The following is a 25,280-nucleotide window of genomic DNA, read 5'->3' as shown; positions in this document are numbered from 1 at the left end:
CCTGGGAAATCCCAATGGACAGAGGAGCCTGGAGGGCTATATAGTCCAGGGAATCACAAAAGAGTCAGACACGACTGAGTGACTAAAACAACAATTTAATAGGGATTGCACTGAATCTGTAGAACAAATGATATTTTTATAAAACATCATTTAGGACTTCCCTGGTGGTCCAGTGGATAAGAATCCCCCTGCCAATGCAGGGAACATGGGTTCAGTCTCTGGTGTGGGAAGATTCCACATGCCTCGGGGCCACTATGTGCCATAATTACTGAGCCCTCATTCTTGGGCCCAAGAGCCCAGCTACTAAAGCCTGCCCACCCCTGTGCTAAAGCCTTTGCTCCAGAACAAGAGAAGCTACCCCAATGAGCAGGCCATGCCCTGCAGCTAGCGAGTATTCCCCACTCACAGCGACAAGCAGTAGTGAAGACCCAGTGCAGCATAAAGACCAAAACAAAAACCCAAGGACATCGCTCACAGGCTTTAGGACCCACCCTGAGTTCAGGATCATCTCATCCTGAGATCCTTAAGTTAATTATATCTGCAAAGACCCAGAAAAGGTTAAAGTCTCAGGTGTTGAGGCTTAAGACTTGGACATACCTTTTTGGAAGACAACATTCAACCCATGACACATCCTTTTCAGCCCTCAACTTGACCTCTCTGCAGCATCTGGTGCTCTTTGTCTTGGAAACGGTCCTTTCCATTGACTTCCAGGATGTCAAGCTCTCCCTCCTATCGCTCCAGCTGACCCCAGGTTCCTCTACTGGTTTCTCTTCTTCTGCCCAGCCCTGCAAGGTGAAGGTCCCTAAGATTCTGTCCTGTCCTTAGCAGGCCTGCCTGTTTTCACTCTGACAGTGGGCACTGTGCCTCCTCACAGGCGTCTGGGGTCTTCTGTCTGACTTGGCTGTCAGACACCCAGATTCCTGCATTACCAGGGTTCCTCTTTGGGCACTGGGGAGGATGTTATAAACCTTCCAGACTTATTTGCTGTGTTTCATGTGCATGTACCAATGTGCACTCAGGGGGAAGGATCCAGAGTTTTCATCAGATTCAAGGTTAAAGATCCTGTGCAGAATTCTCCATAGTAATCACCTGGCTTCCTGGCTGGCCTCTCAATCTTCTTTGATTCTCCTACATGTCCTTTGCCCATTCTCTTTTCCACACCACCCTCTCTAATTATTGAGACCCTTCCTGGTGGGATGTCTATTGTCTTTTTGCCCATCGCACTTCTTTCTACTTAAGGTGATATAAATTCTCTTTTTCTTTTCAGAACTACAACACACACATATACACAGAAGGGGCCTGCCAGTGACATAACCCCACTCGGGTGAACATATGATCCATTCCAATAAGGTGTTCCATGTTCCTAGATCTTATGCTTGGTTGGGTGGAAGGGGAAGGTGGGTAACTCACAGGAGATCATTCAGAAGCTTTTTCAGGTTTTGAAACAGATTTTGGAGGGAAAGATGGCAAGAACACGTCAGGTGGCAGGACTGAAGTCCTGGCTAATATCCTGTAGTTGCTGCCTGTGAGGACAATACAAGTTCACACAACTGCTGGTAGTCATCTTTGCTACTCCACTGGGGACCCCATCACTTGAGAAGGAGGCAACCGAGAGGAAAACTGAGCCAAGCAATGGAGAGAGGGAGAGGGCATGGGGAAGACAGAAAGGGAGAGTCAGTCCTGAGGACAGAGCTTGAGCTGTTGGATCCAGTCATGACTGAAAGCTTAGCAAGCCCTGAACTTTTCCACTAACTAGGCCAGAATTTTTTGCTCAAATCAATTGAGTTGGATATTTGTCATTTAGAACTAAAAAGGCTCTTACCAATTGTCTTAGCTTTAGCTGCTAAAACAAAACACCATAGTCTGGGTGGCTTAAACAACAGACAATTTATTTCTCACAGCTCTGGAGGCTGGAAGTCCAAGATCAAAGTGCTGGCTGATTTATTTCCTGGTGAGAGCTCTTCTCCTGGTTTGTAAATGGGTGCCTTCTCACTGCGTCCTCACGTGGCCTCTCCTGGGTGTGTGTGAGTGGAGAGAGAGAGTCTTATCAGGGCACTAATCCTCTCGTGAAAGCCCCACCCTCACGATCTCATCTAAACATAATCACGAGGACTTCTTTTGAGGTCCAGTGGTTACGAATCCACCTGGCAATGCAGGGGACTCAGGTTCCATCCCCGGTCAGGGAGCTCAGATCCCACACGCCCTGGAGCGACTAAGGCAATGTACCACAGCTACTCAGTCTGAGAGCCACAGCTAGAGGGTCAGTGCTCTGCAGTGAAAGATCCTGCATGACCTAAGACCCAACACAGCCAAAAATAATAATCATAATTACCTCCTAAGGGCCCATGTACAAATACCATCACATGGGTTAGGGTCTCCACATATGAATTTTGGGCAAAGTCCACAACCAACCTAATCTTTAAAATGTTCATATCTTTCTTTTATAAAAAAATTTTTTTTATTTGGCTGTGCTGGATCTTAGTTGCAGCAGGAGGGATCAGATCCCACATGCTGAAACTGAGAGTTCAAATGCTGCAACTAAGATGTTCATATATTTCTTATCAGGCCTTCCTAATCGCAAATAATAGAAAGCCCAACTGAAATAGCTGTTAAAATAAACGGAACTTATTGACTCCTATAATGAAACAGTTCAAGAGCATCCTAGCTTCAGGTAAGGATGATCAAGGCCCAAACAATGTCAACTGATTCTCACACTCTGTCTTTCAGCTCTGATACTTCTGAACTGGCTTCATTCTCAGGAAAGTTTTACCCTAGCTTTTCCCCAAGGTGGCTGCTGGCAGCTCGTGGAGCTGTGTGCTTCCCAGGTCAGGTCTAGAGGGGGTTGTTGGGAGCTACTCTGTTCAGTAGCTCCAAATAGAGAAGAATCAACACTTTCCTTCCCAGAAGTCCTGGCTGACTTCTTACTTCCCATTGGTTGTTCTCACCTCCCCTGAATGAACCACTGTGAACAGGGAGATGGGATAGTGACTGGTTAAAGACAGTTGGGCCCCGTCTGTGGAGCTAGGGTGGGGTCTGTACTTCCTAAACCAGGAAGATTTAGGTTGGAAGCTTAGGACATTATCAGGAGGGTTAACAGAATAGTTGCTTAAACAAATAAGGATTCATTTTCTTGCACACCTAGAAACCTGGAGGTTGATGTTGGTTCAGCAAGTCACTGATGCCCTTGGGGACCCATGTTCTCTTGGTCTTCCTGACCCATCAGCCTTAGAGCACTGGTTTGCATTCTCATACTGTCACTTCATGATCTCAAGAGAGTGGCTGCAGCTCCAGCTGATGCATCTGCATTCAAGGCAGGGAGAAAGGAGGAAGAGCCCAGATGCTACCAACTTGATCTGTTTCCTTTAGTCAGGGGAGCAAAATGTTTTCTAGAATTCCCCACAGCAGACTTCTGCTTAAGTCCTGTTTTTGTTTTGATTTTTTAAAAGCCTGTTTCTTAAGGAAACACACAGATAGAAGGGAAACACAATTCTGCATTTTCCGTATTCAAAGGGGACTTTAGTGGTCTTCTCATTAAGCTCCTTTCCATTGATTGATTAGGATTTGCTGTTAATTGATTATGATTGATTGATTAGGATCAGTTTTAGGATTCGCACGAGAAGAGACAGCTCACAGAGCTAGCATCCTCGCCTTCTGTCCTCACAGAGATATATTCAGCTCTTTTGTGAGACATTCTGGAAGATGGAGGAATTTTATCTTAAAACTGACCAAGCCTTCACTGTGTAAGACACTTGCATCATCGAGGATTCAAGCTGTGATTTGAATTCTGTGACATTTTTATAAAGGTGAAATGTTACCACTACTTTAATTACTGTTATAAATAGCTTTATAATGTGGAAGACTCATTGCTTAACTCTAAGACTTTGGAATTTTCATTTTTTTTAGGACATATAAAGCTACCCTTTTATAATAAATTTTAATTCAATACGTCAGCTGCAAATTGGCACTTGCCATGGGCGCTTGCCATCCACCTCTACAAGGATTAAATCAGGTGCTGCTGCAGCTGCTGATTTTCAACAACCCCTGAAAGGAGTTCAAAGTGGAGAGCAGAAATGAGGCACTCTCTGTTGGGCTGATGGGGGCTCTTCAGGGAGTTAGATATGTTCAGAAGCCGATTTTATGAGCCTAAATCTTGTACCTCCTCAAATCTGGAAAAGCGCTAAAATCCTTCGTGATGATGACTGCTCCTCACGACCAGCAGAAAGCTTCCGCAAAATATATGTGCTTTTGTTGCATTGTGCATGTATTTCCCCTTTACCAAAATCACATGTACACTAACCCTCCCCCTGCCTCTCTGGAGCAGTTCCTCAGAGCTAACTGAAGTGCTGTCTTCAGGCGGCAGTCCTCATTTTGCCCCCCAATAAAATGTGACTCGCAACTGTCACATTGTGCATATTTCAAGTCGACATAGAGCAAGATTAATCACCTAATAAGTGGCATAACTTGGAAGTTTTATAGGAGCCCAGAGAATGACTGACTCATTGCAGGCTGGAGAGGGCTGGGAAGGCTTTGTGTGGAGGTAGGGAACTGAGCTGGAGTAGAAGGTGGGTAGGGTTCAGGCAGGCACCGGGCTGTGTGCATGCCCAGCTGCTTAGTTGTGTCTGACTCTTTGCAACCTTTTGGACTGTAGCCTGCGAGGTTCCTCTGTCCATGGGATTTCCTGGGCAAGAATATTGGAGTGGGTAGCTATTGTCCTTCGCCAGGGGATCTTCCTGACTCAGGGACTGAACTGTCATCTTCTGCATTGGCAGGTAGATTCTTAACTGCTGAGCCATCAGGGAAGCCCAGGCATGGGGCAGAGAGGTCAAATCACAGGGCAGAGGCAAGGCTTGTAAGTCAACTGCAATCAATCAGAGAAGGGAAAGAACCTGGAGCAACCCATGGAGCTTCATGGAGGACAGGACAGGAAAAGTAATATAATTAACATGAACATGGTTAAACTGTATGTTCTCTGTGTCTAGCAGAAATTTAAAAATCACCTTTTAAAAATTATGTTCAGGGAATTCCCTGGCAGTCCAGTGGTTTGGACGCGGTGCTTTCACTGCCAATGTCACATGTCCCATCACTGGTGGCGGAACTAAGATCCTACAAGCTGTGCAGTGCCGCCAACAAAATACAAATAAATAAATAAATAAGTATGCTGCAATACAGTACTTATTGCTCCCGAACAAGTGTTGCAAGTATAAATACTTTCAGGAACCAAGGGAAACAAAAGTGACTCAGACCGAGCTTTAGACAGTAGGGAGTGGTGGCAGGGATTGCAGCAAACTTGGGAGGATTTGCTTTCTCTAAAAGAGGGGGTCACTGCTCAGCCCCAGCCAGCTGTGGTCCCCAGTGACCACCATGATCTTACACCCAATTGGCCCTTCCACGCCTCATCCATCTGACCTCCTGGACAGCTTTGGTCCAGCCTACCACTGCTCCTTAGATGACTCTTCTCTTGTTTCTGTGATGCCACAGTTTCTGATCGCCTTCTACTTCTCTGGCCATTGCTTACTTACCTCTTACGGATGTCTCTACTGGCTTGACTGTTCCTTCTCTGTTCAACTCTGCATGGAAATGTCAAGCCTCTTTCCCTCTGACTCTGCACTCACTCTTTCCTTAGACCATCCCATCTCCCTAGAGGCCAATGACTTCCAAGTTTCTATTTCTCCTTCATCCTCCACAGCCAGCTCATCCCAGGCCCTGTGGCTTCTGCTTTACAAATGTATCTCACATATGTGCCTCTTTCTCCATCTCCACTGCTGCCGCTCTAATCCAGGATGTTTCCATTGCCTGGACCACTGCTGTAGACGCCAGCCTGTTCAGGTGACTGCTGGATTGGGCTGGGGAAAGACATGTTGGTGAGAGTGGCCCCCACCCCCATGATAACCTCTCTGTCCCCTTTTCCCTCTCCAGCCATGAGTTCACCTCTCCCCAGTCCTCTCCCCTCGGTTCTGTCTGCATCACCACCACTCACGTTCCTGTCTCCACCCACTTTGCTCCAACTTCAGTTTTCAATATGGCGTTGAGAGGCTACGGGGCCTTCAGCAGGTCATTCACCCACCCACTCACCCACCTGTAGCCTTGGTCACCTGCATTTCCTGGGAGAGGCCATCTCACCTATTTCCCCTCCTAGATTCCTCCTTGAAGGGGGAGGGAGTGGGGAAGACAGACCCAGGGAAGACTTCCACAGTCAAACCAGATACAGGAAAACCTCCTTTTGCAGAACCAGTGGGTAGGGGTTGCCTTAAGGCTCCCATAAGAGTTGCTTTTCTTTTGTGGGATGTACATCTCAAGTAGATTTGGAGCTTACCTGATCCCACTTTAGAGGGTAAGGAAAACTAACTATCCCCACCCCTTACCACCCCAACTCCCCATGCACTGGGTGGAATGGAATGCAAGAGGGAAATACTAATACTAATGATTAGAAAAAGCTCCCCAGGACCCAAAGAGGCTGCCCAGAAGTTTGCTAAACAGGCTACCTGCTGCAACTCCACAGTGAAAAATAAGGACCAAGAAGAGGCTCTGCTGATGCACCTGCTTTAAGGATGTGTCTGGATGAATCAGGAGGCACAGTTTGCTCCCACTGTCTCATCCACGTCTTCATGCAGGACGCCTGGCTCTTGGTTTCTCTCTTGAAGAAGCTGAGACGCAGCATCCTTGGCTGCCGCCCAGCGGCCCCATCTGTAATCTTTCTGCTCAACGTGGCTCACGATCTTCGCAGCCGCAGCAAGAGGCAGGCTCAGGTTTAGGCTGCCCCAAGAAGCCAGCCCTGCAACTTGTGACTCAGCGGAGGAGGTGGTGGGTGGGACTCGTTACAGCCGGCAATGGTAACAACCAAGTGTTTCTGAGCAGAAGATGGGAAGCCGAGTCCGAGAACAAGCCTGGCAGCGAAATTTCCATTTAATGAATTCACAGTAATTCCATTTGTGTGATCTTCCCTGTGGGTTTAGACAAGCAGATCCCCTGCTTCTTGCTTCCTACAATGCAGCCTGAACCAAGGTCTGGATTCCACAGCCAAGAGACCCCTTCTTCCCTATTTGGCCACCCACCACCACCGCTTCCCCCCAACCCCCAGGCCCAAGCAATTATACAGGAGCATCCAGAGAGATGTGGGTGGAAATTTTCCTTTATTCTTTTTTTTTTTTTCACTTCAGAGAGAAAGGGCTGGAGCAAAAAGCTGATGTTCAAAGCTCCAGGCCTTAGAATGAACCCTGAACGTGCAGGACCCTGATGGGTGTCACTCTGGATCTGGTGACTGACAAATGCACCCCATGGAGACAATGTCCTCACAGCTGCAAAGCCCCCTTGCCCCTCCCCATTTTTCTTAATTTCAAAGCACCCACCCGCACCCTCCCAAGATAGCCTTGTCATTCCCGGGTAGTGGATCTCCTAGCAAATTGGGCTTTTACTCGTGTGGGCTCAGAGCCCCATCCCCACCCCCCAAAGAAACATGCATCACTTAGAGATAAAGGGAAATTGACACAGGATGCTTGAACCTGGAGAGCCCGCATGCTTTACTCTTCATCATCCTCCAGCTTGGGAGAAAGGCTGCCTTCCATCCTACCCTTGAGAGACAGGAAAGGGCATTGAGGCTCTGTCACCTTTCCCGTCTCCCCAGGGCCCTCTGCCGTACCGCTGCGCGCACACACGAGCCCTGCCTGATTTTAAACAAATTTGGCCAGAAGCCTTCTAATTCTCCTCTTGGGAAAAAGACATTTGAGAGCTAGCAGGTGTAGGGCTCAGTGAACATTTAAACCAGTCTTCCTGCTCAGTGTCTGTTCAACCCGAAGGTCCATCCAGCTCTCGGAAGGAGATTTCTAATGCTTGGAGCCCCGAAAGTCAGCGCCAAGCCTCCCCAGTGGTCTGTGACCACCGCTCACCACCCCGTCTCCCCACAACCTCCCAGAGCGGTCTTGGGTTGCTCTCAGCGTCTCTCCCCACGGTCTGCTGTGGAGTCCTGACATGGAGGTGCCCAGGGTGGCAGGGAGAAGGGTCAGGCGCCCTTGCTTTCTGTCCTCTCCTCATCAGCTGTCTGGGCGTTGCTGACGGCGCGGAGCTGCCCCTGGGCCGCTGGCTTCACCGACAGGACCAGGCGTTTCCGGAACGTCTCACAGAGCACGATGTACACAAAGGGATTGAGGCAGCTGTTGGCATAGCCCAAGCTGATGGCCGCATTGTACAGGTAGACAAAGGTGAGCGTCGGGCGGCTGAGAGACAGCTGGGTCAGCTGAAGCACGTAGTAGGGCGCCCAGCACACAAAGAAGACCAGGCAGATGGCGATGGCCGTGCGGGTCACCCTCTTTGTCCGCAGCCGGATGCTGCGTTGAGAGGCGGGGGCCACGGAAGACGTCATGCGCTGCAGGATCCTCACGTAGGCGGCCGTGATGACCACGAAGGGCAGGGCAAAGGCCAGGAAAAACTGGTACAGGGTGAACCAGTAGAGGTCAGTGTCTGGGTTGGGCAGGCGGATGCCACAGCCCACGGTGCCCCCCGGGAAGGGGATCAGCCTGGCATAGAGCCACACGGGGGTGATACTGATGAAGGATAGGGCCCACAGGAGGCAGATCACCAGGGTGGCCACAGAGGGCTTCCGGAACTTGGTGGAGGAGATGGGGTGGACGGTGGCCAGGTAGCGGTCAATGGCCATGGCGGTCAGGATGTAGGTGCTGGTGAACTGACTGTTGGCGTCCATGGCCGTGATGAGGGTGCACATGGTCTCACCAAAGTGCCAGACTCCATTGCCCATGAGCTGGTGGATCATGAAGGGCATGCCCAGGAGGAAGAGGAGGTCCACCACCGAGAGGTTGATGATGAAGATGTCGGGGACATTGCTGAACCAGTGCAGCTTGGACTTCTTCACCACCGCGAAGATGACCGTGGAGTTCCCAACAATGCCCAGGAGGCAAATGGTGCCAAACACCGAAGGCATGATGATGTTGATGTAGGCGATGCTCCCTGTGCGAGGAGGCAGCCCTGGGGACAGAAGGAGCAAGGGTCGACCATTTGACACGGACTCTGCTCTCCGAGGGCTGAACTCCTACTGGCATGCTCAGCCTCCAGCCATGCGCCTGCCCACCTCTCCATCCACCTGCCATTTCAGCTCAGGGCCCATCTTTCATCTGGAATCTTCCCTGCCATCCTCCCTGCCCACACGGCTGCTAAACGTAACCCCGTGCCCTCCTGCACCGGCTCCCTGCTCAATCCCACCAGAGTCTCCTGCACCACCTGTTCATTATAGGACCAGTCCCTTTGCCTCCTGCGTTTTCTCAGAAGGCGCAGCGTCAAGAACCACAGCTGTCTGCAGAGAACGGTTCTGTGGGCCTCGGGGCTCCACCAGGAAACATTATCGAAATAGCCAGCAGGACACGAACGTCTGTGCATGTGTGGGCGCGAGCATGTGTTTCTTCCTTTCCTATTTGCAGCCCTGCTCATTTCATTTTAGGAGTCGCTGGTTGGAAGCCGTGCGTTGATTGCTGGGGATCTCTGTGGGTGACTGTCTCGTGGAGGCTTTTGGCCATCAGGCCCACAGCCCTCCCCTCTCCTGGGTCCCAGCTTCTGAACCTGGGCTTTCTGAGTGACTAGACTGAACTGTGTGCTGCAGCCCAGCCACCCGACAATTTTCTCCATGCAAACCTTTCCTCTGTTTTCTTCCTTCTCTTCCCCTTCAAAGCTAGAATCCCAGGGCATCTCAGCGCTGGAAATGTCAGGAAGCCTCTTTCACCAGCAAAGTTAATCCCCTTGCGTCTCTGGGAATTATTCCTTCCCACGCCTCTTTCGTGGAGGAGGCAGTAAGGATGTTTCAGACCCCACCAGATCACGTAGTTCAAGTGAAAAACCCAAGGGGATGGGTGAATGAGTGAGCTTCCAGCCATCTCCCTACATACAGCCCTCCAGTTTCTCTTGCTTTTCTAGCCTGGAATTTTTCCGGCAAAGCATTTTTGGAACTCCTCAGCAGCCCTCCCCTGCCTCCCTCGCAGCTGGCAACATCCGAGACCACTTCCTAGCATGCCTCTGCCTCGGCCCCTTCCTCCCCGTAGTCCCCTTCTCCCCTGGCCCTCCGGGAAGGCAGACTGCCCATCTCATTCCCAAGAACTGGCATAAAGTTTCGCAAGCAGTTTAGCTCAGAGGTGAAACCTTCCCGTTTCCCACCCTCGGCGGCGCAGAGGAGGGAGGCCCGCCCTCCAGCGCGTCTCACCGGCCGAGGTGAGGTTATCCGGGCTCTCCGAGGTGTTGCTGGCATTGGGGCCGGTGGGCAGCAGCGAGGCTTCCAGGTCCATCCCGCCGGCGCCGCGGGTGCTAGCTCGCTCGTCCGCCCACGCAGGCTGCCGCAGGCTCCCGTGCGGGTCCCAAGCCCGGGCTCCCGGAGCCCCGCAGTCCGGAAGGGGGGTCTTCCTCGGGCTGCCCGGCAGTCTCCGCCGCCTGCGATCCCCACCGCTCTCCCCTCCCTCCTTCCCCGGCTCCCACTGACATCACCTAGACATATTAACATTCGGAGGCAGATGCGCGTTAACCTCTTCGGTCCTGCGCCGCAGCTCTGGCTTCCGACTGCCGGCAGAGCCGAGCCGGCCGGTCAACCCCATCGGGGACCGGGCTTCTTTCCCTCCTGCACTTAGGGCCGTGTCTCCTGTGCCACCGGGGGTGCTGCTGGCTACCCGTGAGGCTCCAGTCTCTCCAGAGGCAATGGGCTGCCTCCCTGTGGAGGAGGAAGGGAGCCTGGCCGGACCCCTCACCCCTGGTAGCCCGGGCCTGGGCCGCTGGGCAGGGGCCGGGGTGCCTGTGCTGGGAGCTTGGGAAGGGAAGGCTTGGACCACTGCCATGCCTGCCTCCAGGCCACCCAAGGCCCCTTCCCAGCGCCCCATGGATTCCAAGCTGTGGAGCTGCTGGCTGTTGAGCCGTTTGGCTGGTGCTCAGAGGTGACTCAGGTCACCCTGAGCTGGTGATGCCCAGGGACTTGGGACCAGAAGAGGACAAATTCCCTTCTCCCCTGGGATCAGCAGGGACAAGGCTTATAGAGGTTTTAGTTTTCTAAATGCTCTGAGGTCCTTGAGGGTTTACCTGGAACTCCTTGAGACAAATTTCAGAGCAAAGACCCCCAAGGAGATCCTTGCTCAGTCACTTCAGTCATGTCCAACTCTTTGCGACCCCATGGACTGTAGTCCACCAGGCTCCTCCGTCCATGGGATTCTCCAGGCAAGAATACTGGAGTGGGTTGCCATGCCCTCCTCCAGGGGATCTGCCCTGCTCAGGGATCGAACCCAAGCCTCCTGCAACTCCTGCATTGCAGGCAGACTCTCTATTGCTGAGCCACCCGGGAATCCCAAAAGAGATCCTGAGGAACAGCCTAAGAGGGCAAAACATTGAGTGAATTCTCTGCAGAGGCATCCTGCTGCCAGATTCTGATTTGGCAGGTCAGGCTGGGAGGGGCCCGAGACTCTGCATTTCAGACAGGTTCCCAGGAGATGCCAAACCAGGTACCACACTTGGAAGAGCAGTTTATGAAGGACTTTCATTTTCAAAGCTGCTGTAATGTTCAAATTCCTTTTTTTAAAAGCATGGTTTGCTTTGTGCTGGAAAATAATAACAGTTATCAAGATATTTTTAAAAGGCTCTCAAAACCACCTGCTTGAGACAGTTACTGACAAAGCAGAAGTACATAGTAGAAAGGGCAGTCTCTGGCTAGGCCACCAGGAGGAGGGCAAGGCCACCCAGCTGTCAGCTCACCTCCTCCCTGATGAAACTCTTGGCTCCAGTGCAAAACAAAGAAGAAACAACATTTAAGTAAACATTGTGTGCTTGTGTGCGCTCAGTAGTGTCCGACTCTTTTGCAACCTCGTGGACTGTAGCCCTGGTGGCTCAGTAGCAAAGAATCCACCTGCCAATGCAGGAGACATGGGTCCCATCCCTGGGTCAGGAAGATCCCCTGGAAAAGGAAATGGCAACTCACTTCAGTACTCTTGCCTGGAAAATCCCATGGATGGAGGAGCCTGGTGGGCTGCAGTCCATGGGGTCGCTAAGAGTTGGATATGATTGAGTGACTTCACTTTCACTTTTCACTTTCATGCATTGGAGAAGGAAATGGCAACCCACTCCAGTATTCTTGCCTGGAGAATCCCAGGGACGGGGGAGCCTGGCGGGCTGCCGTCGATGGGGTCTCACAGAGTCGGACATGACTGAAGCGACTTAGCAGCAGCAGCAGAGCCACCAGGGAAGCCCAAAGGGGAGGGTAGCAGGTGGAAACCGCAGAACGGGAAATTCTGTCAGGCCTCAGTTATTGTCCTGGGACAAGCACTCATGTGTACACAGCGTTTCCGAGTGATGACACAGGCGCAGGCGTGAGGAAGTGAGGACGAGGAAGGGAAGGAGACAAAGCTCAGAGAAGGTGCTTTATCGCCATCGCTGCTGTGGACGAGGGGGGCTTGCACTTACCAGGATCCTTAAAAAGGGCACGGACTGTTACCCAGAATCGTCTGCCTTTTCCCAGTTGCCTTGACCCCCAGTGGCTGAGTGTTGCCACTGGGGTGTTAACACTGCAGTCCTGGGTGCATGGGAGGAGCAGACTCCTGCTGCATCAGATGCGGCAGAAAGCGAAAAGATGTGCAGCTCGCACTTCAGGTGAGAGGCTGTCAGTGCAAGGTGAATCTCGTGCAGGAGCCAAGAGGCTTCTGGGCGAAAAGCAAACAGATGCAAGGTGCGTGCTGGAGGCGAGACACATTGGCTCCAAACCAGTTAAGCCCGCACACACCTGTCTGCTGCAGCTGGAGCTGGAGTCAGAGGTGACCGAGGGAGATGTGACACGGGGGGACAGAAGCACCCTATAGAGAAGACTGTTGCAGGGCTTCTCTGGGGCTCTTCCCTGGGGTAGAGCATCCACCTGCCAATGCAAGAGACAAGGGTTTGACTCCTGATCCAGGAAGATCCCAGATGCCGTGGAGCAGCTAAGCCCGCGCACCGCAACTACTGAAGCCCTCACACCCTAGAGCCTGTGATCCGCAGCAAGAGAAGCCTCTACAATGAGAAGCCTGCACAGCACAACGAAGAGTGGCCCCCACCCGCCGCAACCAGAGAAAACCCTGCGCAGCAATGAAGACCCAGCACAGCTAAAAATAAATAAACAAATGAAATTTTTTTTTTTTTTTAAAGAAGACTACTGCAATAATCCGATTGAAATAAGATGGTATCTTAGATTGGGGAGATGGGAGTCAGGAGAAATGGCGAGTGTCTGTACATTATGTAGAGTCCCGAGGGTCTGCTGAAGTTTGAACCAGAAACATACAGGAGAAAGAAGTATCAGGGATGACTCCAAATGCCTGGCAGAGGGGAGATTGGGAAGGCTGTATGAGGAGATGATTTGGAGGAGAAACCAAGTGTTCTGTTTGGATATGTTACATTTGAGATGTCTATTAACATCTGCATGAAAAGGTTGGGTAGTTTTGGATATGAGTCAGAAGTTCCAGGGAGAGGTCACGCCTGGAGCTATGAAGTTAAATTGTTGACCTAAAGTAAGGGTGATTGGAAAGGAGATTCAAGGACTCAGCCCTGGAGCATTTCAGAATTGACAGGGTGGGGAAACGGGCTTGATAGCCTACTGTTTCCTCCTCTTTCACCTGCCATAGTCTTCCCACCTCCATCCATCCATCCATCCGTCCACCATTTCATCCAGCAGATCTGGATGAAATCTGGTTGAGCCTGTTATATCAGGTACTGTGTTAGGCTCTGCGGATGCAGTGGAGAAAAAAACAAACAAACAAAAACGAGTGACTTTTACCCAGGAGCTTCAGTGACAGAGTTGGGGGAGAGATAAGTCAGACAACAAGAAGAGGCCAGGGCAACCCACTCCAGTATTCTTGCCTGGAAATCCCATGGACAGAAGAACCTGGCGGGCTACAGTTCATAGGATCGCACAGAGTCAGACATGACTGAAGCGACTTAGCATGCACGCACAAGCCAATAAGCAAACAAGATATCCTGCTCAAGGCTTCAATCCAGATGAGTCCTGGTAACTTAATCATGAAGGGATTTAAGTGTTTATGAAAGAACAGCTATGGAATCATGCCAGGGAAAATGTCTCTGCCTGACTGGAGAAATTTAAACCATGACCGAGCAGCCAGGGGACCTGGAACAGAAGGCTTTAGCTTCCTGGCCTGTCATTCTGGGGGTGGGGTGGAGTGGAGGGGGGTGAATGCTGAGTCAGTCAGTCCACAATGGCAGATGACTCGTGTGGTAGGGAACGAATGGGATGATGGGAGTGACTGGGGTCCTTTAGAGAGGAGAGTCAAGGATGTTCTCTTTAAGGAAGCATTCAGGTAGAAACTTCAGCATCCATTCCATTACAAATGATCAATTTAAACCATATTTCCTTTCTGCTAGTGACTGAGAGCTGAGCATCCCTCCTGGATAGACGTGCACCTCTTCAAGTCCTCTCGGCCACATCTAATTTTTATTCCATCCATTGCTACAATGACCCTGCTCTGCAGTCTCTGACCAGTTTCAGGTACAGGTGAGGGTAAGACCTGACTGTGCTGTGTCCCAGGCCCGCACCACGTACTATCTACCCTAAACCCCAGTCCTCTCTGTGGCTGTCACAACTTAGACTAGGGGACCCCGGGGAATGCCTATGCTGGAGTGACCTGGAAGTACAGAGAGAGTTCACTCCTTAGGGTGAACCCTTGGCCAGTGTAGTGTGGAAGACATGGAAAGATGCTTTTCCTGTTTCCCCCTTTTCCTGAGACACGCTTCATGTGGTTTCTCAGGGATCCCATGGAATGTAGCATCTGGTCACTTGTAGCAGTGGACGAGCCCATATGTGCTTGTGTGCGTGCTGAGATGCTTCAGTTGTGTCCAACTGTTTGCAACCCGGTGGACTGTAACCCACCAGGCTCCTCTGTCCTGGGGATTCTCCAGGCAAGAATACTGGAGTGGGTTGCCATACCAGGGGATCTTCCCGACCCAGGGATCGAACCTGCGTTTCTTACATCTCCCGCATTGGTAGGCGGGTTCTTCACCGCTAGCGCCACCTGGGAAGCCCAGATGAACCCATACTGCTCATCACCTCCTCCTGAGAATGGAAATTTTGACCTACTTTGCTCCAAGCCATCTGACTCTTGACCTGCCCCTCCTAGCGCAGTCATGAGGTAGATTCAGCCTAAGTATAGCAATGAACCCTTCCCCTCCCATCCGTGTACCCCCACTCACCATGCCTTACGCAGGGGACCCCATATCTCCCAGGGCCCCCCATGGTGACACCCACCTGCCCTGTACTTTCCAGGACTTGACCACTGTCTGCATGTGTTGAAGTCTTTTTTTTTTTTTTTTTTTCCACTGTGCAACCCACTTCAGTGCCTGCAGCCTACTGGCAGAGGCCAGGCAATGGTTCGGGGCCGGGTTTGCTCTGGCATGGGACACTATGAGAGGCCCAGGGGTGTTGAAGTCTTACTGGGGTCGTGGCATCGATTCACACTTGTTCCCCTCTCTCCTGACTCACCCCTTCCACTCTACTCCCACCGAACAGCAGGAGTAGTCTTGTGAAGATAGACATTTCCAGGGGACTTCCCTAGTAGTCTAGTGGTTAGGACTTGGTGCTTTTGCTGCCTGGGCTCGGGTTTGATCCCTAGTCAGGGTACTAAGATCCTACAAGCTGTGCAGCACAGTCAAGGAAAAAAGAAAGAAAGAAAGAAAGAAATTGCATCACCCTATACTGCTGAAAACACTTCAGTGGCTCCCAGTTGCCTTCAAAATAAAGTCACCCTCCCTAATCGAATGTAATGGACATGACACTCTTTGGTACCCAGAAGTTGATCCCCCCAAAAACCACGGCCTTGAGAAAACCTTTAGGAGTGGCAGCACCACTAAGCAGCCCTTGGTGGGAGCTGCTGGTGGGAAAAAGGCTTCCTTATTTCTGCGGGGATGTGAGACCCTGGGGTGGGAGAAAGCAAGTGAGAAAAGTGAGCATGGTTATCGTAATAGAATGGTTATCATAATAGATGGGACCAGTGGAGTTATCCAGATGATTGCCCTGCAGAGGCTGATGTAACTGATTGATCACAGATAGATGAGCGGCCCACCCACTAAGTTCCTCCTTGATTGGTGTATCTGAAAAAACCCTTCAAGTCTGGTCAGCAGGTCTCTGACTTTAGCCCACTCGGCTCTGCTGATCAGGGTGTGAGTTAAGGTGGATCAACTAATAAATGGATGTGTTGTTTTTTTCTTCCCCCAGTATGGCCAATGTTTCTTTTATTTTGTTTTTACTAAAAAAAAAAAAGAAAAGAAAAGAAAAAGGTCATACTACACAATTTTGCACCTGGCTTTTTTCTCTTGAAGCTCCTTCCACATCAGCATATAACATATATCCATAAAAAAAAAAAATTACATTCATTGTTTTAAATGGATCCTAGGGGGTAGAGCCAGACGTCCTGGACTGTGAAGTCAAGTGGGTCTTAGGAAGCATCACTACAAACAAGCTAGTGGAGGTGATGGAATTCCAGTTGAGCTATTTCAGATCCTAAAAGATGATGCTGTGAAAGTGCTACACTCAACATGTCAGCAAATTTGGAAAACTCAACAGTGGCCACAGGACTGGAAAAGGTCAGTTTTTCTTCCAATCCCAAAGAAAGGCAATGCCAAAGAATGCTCAAATTACTGCACAATTGCACTCATCTCACACGCTAGTAAAGTAATGCTCAAAATTCTCCAAGCCAGGCTTCAGCAACATGTGAACCGAGAACTTCCTGATATTCAAGCTGGATTTAGAAAAGGCAGAGGAACCAGGGATCAAATTGCCAACATCCGCTGGATCATGGAAAAAGCAAGAGAGTTCCAGAAAAACATCTATTTCTGCTTCATTGACTATGCCAAAGCCTTTCATTGTTTGGATCACAATAAACTGGAAAATTCTGAGAGAGATGGGAATACTAGTCCACATGACCTGCCTCTTGAGAAACCTGTATGCAGGCCAGGAAGCAACAGTTAGAACTGGGCATGGAACAACAGACTGGTTTCAAATCAGAAAAGGAGTACGTCAAGGCTGTATATTGTCACCCTGCTTATTTAATTTATATGCAGAGTACATCATGAGAAACGCCGGGCTGGAAGAAGCACAAGCTGGAATTAAGATTGCCGGGAGAAATATCAATAACCTCAGATATGCAGATGACACCACCCTTATGGCAGAAAGTGAAGAAGAACTAAAGAACCTCTTGATGAAAGTGAAAGAGGAGAGTGAAAAAGTTGGCTTAAAACTCAACATTCAGAAAATGAAGATCATGGCATCCTGTCCCTTCACTTCATGGGAAATAGATGGGAAAACAGTGGAAACTGGCTGACTTTATTTTTTTGTGCTCCAAAATCACTGCAGATGGTGATTGCAGCCATGAAATTAAAAGACACTCCTTGGAAGGAAAGTTATGACCAACCTAGACAGCATATTAAAAAGCAGAGACATTACTTTGTCAACAAAGGTCCATCTAGTAAAGGCTACGATTTTTCCAGTGGTCATGGATGGATGTGAGAGTTGGACTGTGAAGAAGGCTGAGCGCCAAAGAATTGATGCATTTGAACTGTGGTGTTGGAGAAGACTCTTGAGAGTCCCTTGGACTGCAAGGAGACCCAACCAGTCCATTCTAAAGGAGATCAGTCCTGGGTGTTCATTGGAAGGACTGATGTTGAAGCTGAAACTCCAATACTTTGGCCACCTGATGTGAAGAGCTGACTCATTTGAAAAGACCCTGATGCTGGGAAAGATTGAGGGCAGGAGGAAAAGGGGACGACAGAGGATGAGATGGTTGGATGGCATCATTGACTCAATGGACATGGGTTTGAGTGAACTCCTGGAGTTGGTGATGGACAGGGAGGCCTAGCGTGCTGCAGTTCATGGGGTCGCCAAGAGTCGGACACGACTGAGCGACTGAACTGAAGGGAGTGGATCCACTTCCCTGGTGGTCCAGTGGCTAAGACTATGTTCTCCCAATGCAGGGACCCAGGGGTTCAACCCCTATTCAGGGAACTAGATTCCACATGTCACAACTAAGAGTTCACATGACACAATCAAAAAAAAAGATTCCACATGCTACAGCTAAAAATGTCCCACATGCCACAGTGAGATCGAAGATCCTATGTGCCCCGACCAAGGCCCAGTGCAGCCAAATAAATAAAGAAATACTTTAAGTGGATCCTATTAATATTACATGTATATATCAGAGTTTAGTTAGCCGCTTCCCTACTGACGGGCATGTCAATGACTCAGTTCTATTATTTTGGCATAGGATGCTGCATGTGGACATCCTTCTCCAGGTAATAAATTGAGTTTGACTAGGCTGACTGCCAAACAGTCCCCATGGATCTCCAAAGCTTTCTGCTTCCCTGCCCCTGCATCTGTAGCTGCAATAGGTATCCCCAGCCATTGGCAGAACTACTGTGTTGGCTCCTGGATTGGCAGAGTAAGGGATTTGATGAGGACAGAAGTCAAATGGAGATCCCTCCTCATAAAGTGATAAGCCAAAAGCAATACTGCACCCCTGGGGGACTGGAGAGATTGATGGTGTCATCAAGGCCTTTAAACAGGCTGGATGGTGATTTTCTCACACCCTGCTCTCAGCGTGGCCAGTGGAGAAGGCAGATGGGTGTCAGAGGATGCCAGTGGGTTACTGTAAACGCAATTATGTGTTGACTCCAATTGCAGCTGTTATTTCAGATGTGGAATCGTTGCTGGGGAAAATAAATACAGTCCCTGACACCTAGGATGGAGTTATTGATCTAGCAAATGCCATCTTCTGTATTGCAAGAAGCAAAAAAAAAAAAAAATCAGAAACCGTGCTTTCATTTGTCAGAGTCATTGACACACCTTTGCCATCTCGCCTCGGGACTTCATTATCTCTTTTGACGGTTCTTCCATTCTCAGACTTTGAACACTTCATCGTCCCACGAGACAGCATGCTATGTTGATGACATCATGAGCTAGGGCCTGGAGAGTGGAGAGGAGCAGATGCCACAGGGGTGAGCCAAATGCCACGAAAATACAAAGGCCTGACATCTCAGGAAAGGTTTGGGGCCCGGTGTTCGGAATGTGTCATGATTTTCCCTCCAAAGTAAAGCACAGTTTACCTGACATCTCCTACCACAAAGGAGGGGCCCCCAGAGATCCTGGAAACAGGAGCAACAATTCCTAAAAGGAGCAGAGAGCAGAGACCAGAGGGGGTGCTGGACATGCAAAACCCAGGGGAGCGTAGTCCACCCAGCCATCTGTTAGCCTGGCATGCCTTGCACGCAGGGCCTGTGACCCCCATTCTAGTGTTAGGTCACGGCTGCCACGTCAGTCAGTGGATTCTGAGTACAGCCCTGGTCCCCTCTGCAGCCTGGCACCCCCATTTTAGATGTTTGCACTGTACCCTGCACTTTTTCTTCATGGGGATTCCCAAGTGGTGCAGTGGTAAAGAATCTGCCTGCCAAAGCAAGAGATGAAAGAGATGCAGGGTTCGATCCCTGGGTCAGGAAGATCCCCTGGAAGAGGGAATGGCAGCCCACTCCGGTATTCTTGCCTGGGAAATCCCATGGACGGAGGTGCCTGGTGGGCTACAGCCTGTGGGGTCGCAGTGTCGGACATGACTGACATGGTTGTGGCACGACACATCTTTTACTTCATAGCCGTCATCACAATTGTAAGCAGACATTTATTTATTGAGTGGTTGGTGGTTTAATGCCTTTCCCTCACTAGGTTATAACTTCCACGGAGGCAAAGCCCATGTCTGCCCTATCTCATGGTACCTCCTGCACCTCACACAGTGCCGGGCACACAACAGGTGTTCAATCAACGTGGGGAGGATGAATGGCTAGTAGAGGAATCTCCGTGAAAGCCCTGGGCGCAGAGGTGGGCAGAAGGGAGCAGAATGCAAGCAATACTGGCCGTGCTCTCTGACCCGAGGCTCGCCTCCACCCCAGCACTTCCCACCAGCCTGGCAGCAGTGGTCGTCATGCCCCTGGGCAGGCAGTGGGTGCCAGTCAGCTGTGAGGCACCCCAGAGACCGCAGGCTCCCTCTGATTGTGAGGAAAACCAATGATATCACCTTCAAGGGTAGAGATTCATCCTAAGATTCACGGAAATCCCAAGGAAGTGTGGGAAAGCAGCTACATGAAATTCTGACATGTGTGACTGCAGGGTTGAACCTGGAAGACATGACACCAAGTGAAAGAAGCCAGATCAAGGAGGCAAACCAAACCGTGGATGATCCCGCTTATGTGAGGCACCTGGAGCCGTCAAACTCACAGAGACAAGAGGCAGAATGGTGGTCTCCTGGGGCTGAGGGGAGGAGGGATGAGGAGTTAGGAGGTAAGGGGTACAAAGTTTCAGTTTGGGAGGATAAAAAAGTTCTGGAGATGGCTGGTGGAGGTGGCTGAACAACAGTGTGAGTGAACATCCTGCACTGAGCGCGTGCTGAAACATTGCTAAAGTCCATTTTTGTTTGTTTTGGCCACACCTTGTGGCCTGTGGCTTAAAGCTCAACATTCAGAAAATGAAGATCATGGTATCCGGTCCTATCACTTCATGGCAAATAGATGGGGAAACTGGAAACAATGTCAGACTTTATTTTTCTGGGCTCCAAAATCACTGCAGATGGTGATTGCAGCCATGAAGTTAAAAGACGCTTACTCCTTGGAAGAAAAGTTATGACCAACCTAGATAGTATATTCAAAAGCAGAGACATTACTTTGGCAACAAAGGTCCGTCTAGTCAAGGCTATGGTTTTTCCTGTGGTCATGTGTGGATGTGAGAGTTGGACTGTGAAGAGAGCTGAGCACCGAAGAATTGATGCTTTTGAACTGTGGTGTTGGAGAAGACTCTTGAGAGTCCCTTGGACTACAAGGAGATCCAACCAGTCCATTCGGAAGGAGATTAGCCCTGGGATTTCTTTGGAAGGAATGATGCTAAAGCTGAAACTCCAGTACTTTGGCCACCTCATGCGAAGAGTTGACTCATTGAAAAAGACTCTGATGTTGGGAGGGATTGGGGGCAGGAGGAGAAGGGGACGACAGAGGATGAGATGGCTGGATGGACCGACTCGATGGATGTGAGTCTGAGTGAACTCCAGGAGTTGGTGATGGACAGGGAGGCCTGGTGTGCTGCGATTCATGGGGTCTCAAAGAGTCGGAGACGACTGAGCGACTGAACTGAACTGGACTGAACTGAACTGTGGCCTGTGGGACCTTAGTTTCCCAACCAGGGATTGAATCCATGGTTCCTGCAGTTGGAAGTGCAGAGTCTTAACCACGGGACCACCAGGGAAGTCCCAGAGTGAATTTCCTGTTATGTATATGTTGCTGCTGCTGCTAAGTCACTTCAGTCATGTCTGACTGTGGGACCCCATCGACGGCAGCCCAACAGGCTCCCCCGTCCCCGGGATTCTCCAGGCAAGAACACTGGAGTGGGTTGCCATTTCCTTCTCCAATGCATGAAAGTGAAAAGTGAAAGTGAAGTCGCTCAGTCGTGTCTGACTCTTCGTGACCCCATGGACTGCAGCCCACCAGGCCCTCCGTCAATGGGATTTTCCAGGCAAGAGTACTGGAGTGGGGTGCCATTGCCTTCTCCAATGTATATGTTACCATAATTTAAAAATATGTTAAACAAACCCAACCAATGAATCTGCTTACCTGCATGTGTTTCTGCAGAAATTTGGAAAATGCTGGTAAGAGGAAAGCCATGTTATAAGCCTTAAAAACACTGAAAGTCATTAAGTTCCCTGAAAATGCCTATAAGACTTTTTTTTCTTTTTTAAAATTTATTTGTTTATTTTTAATAAATTTATTTCTTTTAATTGGAGGCTAATTACTTTACAATATTGTATTGGTTTTGCCGTACATTGACATGAATCAGCCATGGGTGTACATGTTTCCCCCATCCTGAATCCCCCTCCCACATCCCGCCCCATCCCATCCCTCAGGGTCATCCCAATGCACCAGCCCTGAGCGCCCTGACTCATGCATCGACCCTGGACTGGCGATCTATTTCACATATGGTAATACACATGTTTCAATGCTTTTCTCACAAATCATCCCACCCTCGCCTTCTCCCAATGAGTCCAAAAGTCTGTTCTTAAAAAAAAAAAAAGTCTGTTCTTTACATCTGCATCTCTTTTGCTGTCTCACGTACAGGGTCATTGTTACCATCTTTCTAAATTCCATATACATACGTTAATATACTGTATTGACGTTTTTCTTTCTGACTTACTTCACTCTGTATAGTAGGCTCCAGTTTCATTCACTTCATTAGAAATGATTCAAATACATTATTTTTAATAGCTGAGTAATTGTTAACTCCAGGAGTTGGTGATGGACGGGGAGGCCTGCCGTGTTGCAGTTCATGGGGTCGCAAAGAGTCAGACACGACTGAGCAACTGAACTGAACTGAACTGAATATTCGCTATAAGACATTTTAATGATGGAAAGCATTGTCAAAAGACATGCACTAATTTTTGTTAAAGCTTTTGTTAAAGCTTTGCTTTAACTAGTGCTAACAACTTAGCCAAGTTTCCGAATGTTAGTAAAACTGTTTTTTCTTTATTTTTTTAGGGTTATGGCAAAGAGTTTCAAGCCAAGGATGTCATCAAGGAGTACTTCAAATGCAAGAAATGATCAAATTTTAAAAATGGAGCTCTTGTTCCTCAAAAAATAAAATAAAAGTATGTTAAACAGTTTAAGAACGGTATCACATACAATAATTCAGTCAAGAGCTTTTTATAAGATTTCAAAAAGCTTTCAAAAGTTTTCAAATATGTCATATTCTTATAAATTGCAGCTCCACTGCATGTTCAGTTAAATATCTTTTCTTGGTAAACATGGAAAAACAAACACCACCACCACTCTGGGCCCCAGAGATTGCAACACATCAAGCCACTTGGAGACCTGGGGCACCCAGTCTGTGTTATTCAATTTGAGGGTTTTTTTTTTTTTAGTCTCTCTTCCCTGGTAGCTCAGACGATAAAGAATCTGGCTGCCAATTCAGGGGACCTGCATTCAGTTCCCTAGGTTGGGAAGATTCCCTGGAGAAGGGAATGGCTACCCACTCCCACTCCTGGAAGAAAAGTTATGACCAACCTAGATAGTATATTCAAAAGCAGAGACATTACATTGCCTACAAAGTTCCGTCTAGTCAAGGCTATGGTTTTCCCAGTGGTCACATATGGATATGAGAGTTGGACTGTGAAGAAAGCTGAGCGCCGAAGACTTGATGCTTTTGAACTGTGGTGTTGGAAAAGACTCTTGAGAGTCCCTTGGACTGCAAGGAGATCCAACCAGTCCATCCTAAAGGAAATCAGTCCTGGGTGTTCTTTGGAAGGAATGATGCTAAACCTGAAACTCCAGTACTTTGGCCACCTCATGCGAAGAGTTGACTCCTTGGAAAAGACTCTGATGCTGGGAGGGATTGGGGGCAGGAGGAGAAGGGACGACAGAGGATGAGTTGGATGGCATCACCAACTCAATGGACATGAGTTTGAGTGAACTCCGGGAGATGGTGATGGACAGGGAGGCCTGGCGTGCTGTGATTCATGGGGTTGCAAAGCGTTGGACATGACTGAGCGACTGAAATGAACTGAACTGAACTGAGTGGTCCTGTACTCTTATCTGGAGAACTCCTTGGACAGAGGAGCCTGGCAGGCTACAGTCCATGGGGTGACAAAGAGTTGGACACGACTAAGCAACTAACACATCAAATATTAAGAATTCATGTTGGATACCAAGTCACCTCAGACCACAGGCCCTGAGGTGATTGTGACGAGAGGACAAAAGCTGCCTTCACCTGCCAGGAATCACAAGTTGTACTAACTGCATGAAGAAATTACTGTTTCAGGATTGCTTTCTTCAAAAGCAGTGTGATGTTTGACATGGGTGACAAAATCCAGCGAGGGAACAAATAGCCTTTTTAACAAATGATACTGGGACAACTGGATAGCCACACACAGGAAAATGAAATCTGAGTCCTACTTCACACCCTATGTAAAAACTAATTCAAAATGGATCAGAGACCTAAATGAAATAACCAAAGCTGTAAAACTCTGAGAAGAATACAAAGGGGTAAACGTTCATGACTTAGAGTTAGACAAAGCCTTTTTAGATATGACATCAAAAACTCAAACTAGAAAACACAGATAAGTTAGACTTCATCAAAACTTAGAACTTCTGTGCTTCAAAGACTATCATCAAGAAAGTGAAAAGACAACCCACAGAGCGGGAGAGAGTTTTCACGAGTCATATCTGTAATAAGCGACTTGTAGCTGGAATATACAAAGAGCTCTTCTGTTCAGTGCAGTTCAGTCGCTCAGTCGTGTCCGACTCTGAGACCCCATGCATCGCAGCACGCCAGGCCTCCGTGTCCATCACCAACTCCTGGAGTTCACTCAGACTCACGTCCATCGAGTCAGTGATGCCATCCAGCCATCTCATCCTTGGTCATCCCCTTCTCCTCCTGCCCCCAATCCCTCCCAGCATCAAAGTCTTCTCCAATGAGTCAACTCTTCGCATGAGGTGGTCAAAGTATTGGAGTTTCAGCTTCAGCATCATTCCTTCCAAAGAAATCCCAGGGCTGAACTCCTTCAGAATGGACTGGTTGGATCTCCTTGCAGTCCAAGGGACTCTCAAGAGTCTTCTCCAACACCACAGTTCAAAAGCATCAATACTTTGGTGCTCAGCCTTCTTCACAGTCCAACTCTCACAGCCATACATGACCACAGGAAAAACCATAGCCTTGACTAGACGGACCTTTGTTGCCAAAGTAATGTCTCTGCTTTTGAATATACTATCTAGGTTGGTCATAACTTTCCTTCCAAGGAGTAAGCATCTTTTAACTTCATGGCTGCAATCACCATCTGCAGTGATTTTGGAGCCCCCAAAAATAAAGTCTGACACTGTTTCCACTGTTTACAGGCAATCCAATTTTAAAATGAGTAATGTATCCAAGGAGATATTTTTCCAAAGAAGAGATACAAATGGTTAATAAGCATATGAAAAGATGCTCAACATCATTAGACATTAGGAAAATACAAGTCAAAACCAAAAGAGGAATACATTTAATGTGACCAAATTATTTACAAACAGTTAAAATGATAAATATCATATATAGTTTATCACAATAAGATAAACACAATGAGATACTTCTTCATACCTACTAGAATAGCTGTTATATGTATTACAGATCATAACAAGTGCTGGCAAGGATGTAAAAAATTGGGATCCTCATGCATTGTTTTTGTTTTAATTGTTATTGGAATGTAGTTGATTTGGGCTTTCCTGGTGGC

General features: G+C 48.8%; 1 protein-coding gene, 1 non-coding gene and 1 pseudogene across 2 annotated transcripts; 1 reads left to right on the top strand and 2 right to left on the bottom strand.

The window, feature by feature from the left end:
* Positions 1 to 7,111: 7,111 nt before the first annotated feature.
* Positions 7,112 to 10,627, bottom strand: MCHR1 (melanin concentrating hormone receptor 1). The gene is made up of 2 exons (XM_069586518.1): positions 10,199 to 10,627; positions 7,112 to 8,976 (listed from the first exon to the last, which is right to left on the bottom strand). Exons 1-2 carry the CDS (start codon positions 10,278 to 10,280, stop codon positions 7,997 to 7,999), a joined length of 1,062 nt encoding a protein of 353 aa, XP_069442619.1. The 5' UTR covers positions 10,281 to 10,627; the 3' UTR covers positions 7,112 to 7,996.
* A 4,692-nt stretch (positions 10,628 to 15,319) lies between these two features.
* On the bottom strand, positions 15,320 to 15,466 carry LOC138438478 (small nucleolar RNA SNORA42/SNORA80 family; annotated as a pseudogene).
* Positions 15,467 to 21,615: 6,149 nt separating this feature from the next.
* On the top strand, positions 21,616 to 21,746 carry LOC138438491 (small nucleolar RNA SNORA33). Its single transcript, XR_011256416.1, has one exon. It is a non-coding gene; the product is annotated as a small nucleolar RNA SNORA33 (small nucleolar RNA).
* Positions 21,747 to 25,280: the final 3,534 nt, after the last annotated feature.

This window comes from Ovis canadensis, chromosome 3 (genome assembly GCF_042477335.2).
Source record: "Ovis canadensis isolate MfBH-ARS-UI-01 breed Bighorn chromosome 3, ARS-UI_OviCan_v2, whole genome shotgun sequence".
NCBI classification, from domain to species: Eukaryota; Metazoa; Chordata; class Mammalia; order Artiodactyla; family Bovidae; genus Ovis; species Ovis canadensis.
This window is presented reverse-complemented; position numbering and strand designations above follow the sequence as displayed.